The 5175-nt window shown below is 34.8% G+C and overlaps 1 protein-coding gene across 3 annotated transcripts; it reads left to right on the top strand.

Annotated features, from left to right (window-relative positions):
- The first annotated feature begins 211 nt into the window (after window positions 1-211).
- LOC105637120 (FAD-dependent oxidoreductase family protein) lies at window positions 212-4947 on the top strand. Of its 3 annotated transcripts, none has more exons than XM_020680495.3 (5): window positions 212-482; window positions 1392-2001; window positions 2080-2516; window positions 3522-3681; window positions 4430-4947. In XM_020680495.3, the coding sequence occupies exons 2-5, from the start codon at window positions 1444-1446 to the stop codon at window positions 4544-4546; spliced, it is 1272 nt and encodes a 423-aa protein (XP_020536154.1). In that variant the 5' UTR covers window positions 212-482; window positions 1392-1443; the 3' UTR covers window positions 4547-4947. The 3 variants fall into 3 exon arrangements, with proteins under 3 accessions (XP_020536154.1, XP_020536153.1, XP_012075914.1); XM_020680494.3 differs by having other exon boundaries at window positions 213-482; window positions 1414-2001; XM_012220524.4 differs by having other exon boundaries at window positions 215-482; window positions 1414-2001; window positions 4137-4470.
- Window positions 4948-5175: the final 228 nt, after the last annotated feature.

Here is a 5175-nt window from a genome sequence, read left to right as displayed (position 1 = left end):
TTTTTAATTATTTTAAACAAGTTCAAATAATAAATTAACCTAAAATATTAAATATGATATTTTTAATTATTTTAAATAAGTTCAAGAATTAAATTGATCGAAAATATAAATTTTGATTTTGCTAAACAAATTCAGTAGCTAAATTAAGCTTTATTTATTTTAAAATGAGGGTGAGAAATTGGAATAATTTAAGAAGGGAGGGTGAAAAATATGATTTAGCCATTTATTTTTGTCAGTTGTCAAGAGCCCGATTGATGGTTGTTCTGGTCGGGTGCCGGTGAAAGAAGAGAGCAAGAAGAATGCAATCATCAGACACAAGTGAAAGAAGAGAGCACGAAGGCATTTTTGATATTCATACGGTAGATTTATCCTCAACAGTCGGTTGCATTAGCCGAACAAGTAAGTGAGAGCTATACCTCTGCTTCTCTTCCAATGCGAAATTCCAAGTTAAGGAGATTTTCTCTCCGGACGAGACGCATAAGGTTTTCTTTCTTTCTTTCTTTCTTTCTTTTAATTGAAAACCATCTTTTCTATTTTGGGATTTTTGATGATATTGGGTGCTAATTTAGTACACATCAGTTATCTATACTCTGAAATTCTAGAGTGTAATTCCCATTTCTTGGAAGTTACTACCTCTGTAATTTGTAAAGACATAACAGAGAGACATAGGCTACTGTATTTGGTACTAATGTGCACGAGGCCTTAGTTCGATTCTTACATACGCAAAACAGAATTGTTATGTGGAAGAATAAGGAAATTTAGATGTAGTTCATATAGTCATGTCAGTTGTTATCTATGTAAGGTAGAGAAATGAGAATCTATTCACTGATTGTAATACAATTCTCTTTCATGCTCCATTTCTCTTTCTCTCTGTCTCTGTCTCTCTCTTCCTTACTTGAACTTTCTCTCTCACCAAACGGAAACAATAATTCTAGCTATAATAAGGATGTAATGGAACACCCTGAGTTCGATTTTTCGGATTTTTAGATGAGCTTTTTTGTCTTAAGGTGGAAAATGAGTTTCAGTCCCTTTTGGTATGTGTCGTCACAGGGTATACCAAGAACATATTCTGGTTCTTCATTCTTATACTAGAGTTAACTTTGGTATTCTTTTATGGCCAATGCATATTAAATTACTTATATAACTCAACAATTACTCATTTTTCTAAATTTTAGATACGGATGATTATCGTAAAAGATTCCCAACATATCATTAGACTGCCTTTCTTCAAAATACATGCTTTTCCCAAACCCAAAAAATAGACAGAATTCTGGGATTCTTCCTTAGGGCAAATACTTCTATACATACTTCTTCTAGTTGATCTATACCATACGCCATTCTATATATTTATATATATATATATATATATATATAATTTATTTGATGATTAGCCTCTCAATCATATGGTAAAAGGGGCAGAGCCTGCAATTGAGAAGAAATAAGATGCTCAAGCATACAACTGGAAATTTGAAAAGAAGACTAAGCACAATCTCAAACTCAAACACATTAAGACTAAAAGCCTTGCAAGTGCCAAAGGAGAAAGTAGAGTGTGTAGTGATAGGAGCTGGTGTAGTGGGTGTAGCAGTGGCCAGAGAGCTTTCACTTAAGGGCAAAGAGGTACTAGTGTTGGATTCTGCCCCAACTTTTGGCACCAGCACTAGCTCTCGCAACAGTCAAGTCATTCATGCTGGCATCTATTACCCTCCTAATTCTCTGAAGGCTTTATTTTGTGTGCGGGGAAGAAATTTACTCTACAGCTATTGCTCTAAACATGGGATTCCACACAAGCAAACAGGGAAACTCATAGTTGCCACTAGGTCTTCAGAGATTCCAAATCTATATCATCTAATGAATCGTGCAGCTCAAAATGGAGTGGATGGCTTGAGAATGCTGGAGGGTTTTGAAGCTATGAAAATGGAACCTCAATTACAATGCCTCAAAGCTTTGTTCTCTCCTGTTTCTGGGATTATTGATGTGCATTCTCTTATGCTATCTTTAATGGTAATGATGCTACTTTCCTCTTTTCTTCCTTTCATATATAAGTTACAAAGTTGTAATTTTTGACCAATTTGGGTCCAGGGAGAAGCTGAAAGTCATAGGACAACATTCTGTTACAATTCTACAGTCATTGCGGGCCATCTTGAAGGAAATCATCTGCACCTTCATGTCATGGGAAGCAATCGTCTCGAAAACTGGGATGAAAAATTTGAAGTGCACCCAGAGCTTATTCTTATTCCAAAGCTTGTCGTGAACTCTGCAGGATTGAGTGCCCTGCCCCTTGCAAGGAGATTTAATGGCCTACCTAGCAATATAATTCCACCAGCATATTATGCTCGTGGTTGCTACTTCACCCTATCAAATACCAGCATCCCTCCTTTCAGGCATTTGATATACCCTATACCTGAGGATGGAGGCCTTGGAGTGCACGTTACACTTGATTTGGATGGGCAGGTTAAGTTTGGCCCAGATGTTGACTGGATTGATGGTGTGGATGATATATCAAGCTTTCTGGATAAGTAATCCTTCTTTTGTCCTGTGTTATATCTCCACATCATTTATAACTTTTTTCATTTTAAGTTCGAAAGAATTATTGCCTAATTCTGCAAAAAATGCTTAGCATATGTGGGATATTATCTAGAAAGAATCTACTCTTTGATTTTTTAATGTTGCAACAAAATTATGATTTTCTGAAATCATTTCTTTTACACTATTGCAAATACTGAGCAAATTCTTGTATGTTGGGGAGCACCCCAAATACATAGAGCAACTTCTGAACGTGTATCTGAAACATGAACAAGAAATCTGTTATGCTGTTACATGTATTTTTTCTCATATGTTACATTTTGAAAAGGATATATGAATATGGATGGTGGTATCACTGTTGTAGTGTGAGTGACCTCTGTGTGAAAAAATGCTTTGTGTTTAGGTGTGTTACAGTAATATTGAAATGTTGTTCTAGCTATGCTTATCAATTCTATTAATCATTGATAGAGATCTACTTGGGAGGTTCTAATCATACAATTCATAACTTGTCTAATTCTTCTCTTCATTTAGTTTGTAATTTCTCCTCAATTTATGAGTCTGATTTTGTATGAATTACTTCGTCATTTTTCAATCCCAAGGCTTGGTTTGGGTTCTAACAAATCTTTTGTAATGGTTAAACCATATCAAGTTTCACAAATCACATAGGACCTAGTAATTGTATGTATTGTTAAATTTTCAACTTTGAAGCTTTCATTTCATTATATTGCAGGCGCCTGCTATCAGACATAATACACCCACCAATTGCTTGTCTTAAGTTCTTCAAATAAGAACCTGGGGTTTGAAAGAAGTATTTCTAGTGAAGCTTTTGGAAACTTGCAATTTCTTTATGAATAATGAATTTCGTGCTGGTGTTGCTATGTAATAGACAGTAAACTATGTGGATGGAAATTTCTTTTAATTGTTTATATGCGACATAAAAAATCTGTTAATAAGTGGTCATTTAATTATAAAATCTGAACTCTGTAAGACGTTTTCAGGTATGACTATTCTGTCAGTGCCAATCGTTCAGAAATTTTTTACCCAGAGATAAGGAAGTACTATCCAAATCTGAAGGATGGTTCACTGGAGCTAGGTTATGCAGGGATTCGACCAAAAATTTCTGGTCCTGGACAATCTCCTGTTGACTTTGTAATACAGGTAAGCACCCTCCTTTTAACTGTAAATTCTTAATCCAACCTGCTTCACATCCTTGGGCATTCTCTATCAAGTGGTAGGCGAAGCTGGGGATGTGAGGTCAAGGTCATTACTGAAAGAGCTAGAAAGTTTTGCTAATTGTCAACAACTATTGAGCATTGTAGCATATTTTTGCGCAATTTGCTCTTGTGAATATTTGAAAGTTCACATTATATTTTCATGTACAATAAACTTGCAATTGTCTTTGATTTGACTTCTGGGGTATGCAGTGATGATGGATTAAGTGATGTACGGGAGTATGAGATTATGAGGTTAATTAACTACAGGTCCTATCCATAGGATCAAAGATTAGTGCTGAACTCTGACACTAGCTATGTTAATCATTATTACCAAAAATGAATCAGTAAATAAAATTTTGACTCACTAGTAATAGTGTTCTTGCAACCTTGTTTACATAGGGTGAAGAGGCTCATGGAGTGCCCGGTCTTGTCAACCTTTTCGGAATTGAGTCGCCTGGTTTAACATCGAGCATGGCAATTGCAGAATATGTAGCTAATCTCAATTGAAGTTGACGATTTATTGTTTCAAATTCAATTCCATGGAGATGGAGATGGGCAGAACTATCAATAGTTTAACCTCTGTTTATTTTTTTTTCTTCATTTTGACGTGAAGTTTAACCTCTGTTTATTAGTCATGAGAATGTAATCATATTAATAATATACTTAACAATTCTATATCTAACTATATGTAGGGATGGCAACTTAATCCGATCCAGTGTTTATCCGAACCAAACCGACCCAATTTTTGTGGATTCGGATACTGTATAAATGGGTTTGGCCTAAATTTTGCGGATTTGGATAGTGTATAAATGGGTTCAGGACGAATCTGAATAGTGATTTTAGTACCCGCATCGGGTTCAGATCGGAGTCGGATTCGGATTCAGGAGATCGGATAATAGGTACCCAATAGTAAATGGGTAATGGGTTTGGGACGAGTACCTGCAGCACCCGCCCCATTATCAATTCGATTTAAAACAAAATTTTTATGATGATTAAGCACCTCTATGTAATAATTAAACTACCTTTCCACCAACCAACTCATACAAAGTTTCTGGGTTTCTGCATGTTTTATTTGTTGAAAGTGTATATATTAAAAGACGAAAGGATGGTGAATATAAGCCAATTCGTGGCTATATGAGTGAAATTTGACATGTTTGGTTTGTTAATTCAAAGTTTGGATTGTTAATAATGATATGAGTGAAATTTGACATGTTTGGTTTGTTAATTCAAAGTTTGGATTGTTAATAATGATTAAGATTGTGTAGAGATAGTGAGAATGAGATTATTTGCATGTAATTGTCATATACTGAGAATGGTTTGTTAATAAAGTTTAATTTTCTGCTGCTAAAATTATGAATATTCATATATATTTTGTGATTTTGCACGGGCTGAATTTTTTTTTTTTTTTTTTTTTTTTGAAGTTTATTTTTTTATTTGT

Source organism: Jatropha curcas, chromosome 8 (assembly GCF_041381405.1).
Source record: "Jatropha curcas cultivar XTBG-Jc1 chromosome 8, XTBG_Jcur_1.0, whole genome shotgun sequence".
Taxonomy (NCBI): domain Eukaryota; kingdom Viridiplantae; phylum Streptophyta; class Magnoliopsida; order Malpighiales; family Euphorbiaceae; genus Jatropha; species Jatropha curcas.
The sequence above is the reverse complement of the archived record's forward strand: the minus strand, read 5'-3'. Positions and strand labels throughout refer to the sequence as shown.

Coding starts and splice junctions, on each gene's coding strand:
- LOC105637120 (XM_020680495.3), top strand. CDS start 1,444: ATGCTCAAGCATACAACTGGAAATTTGAAAAGAAGACTAAGCACAATC. Junction 2,002..2,079: donor CTCTTATGCTATCTTTAATG/GTAATGATGCTA, acceptor ATTTGGGTCCAG/GGAGAAGCTGAAAGTCATAG. Junction 2,517..3,521: donor ATATCAAGCTTTCTGGATAA/GTAATCCTTCTT, acceptor AGACGTTTTCAG/GTATGACTATTCTGTCAGTG.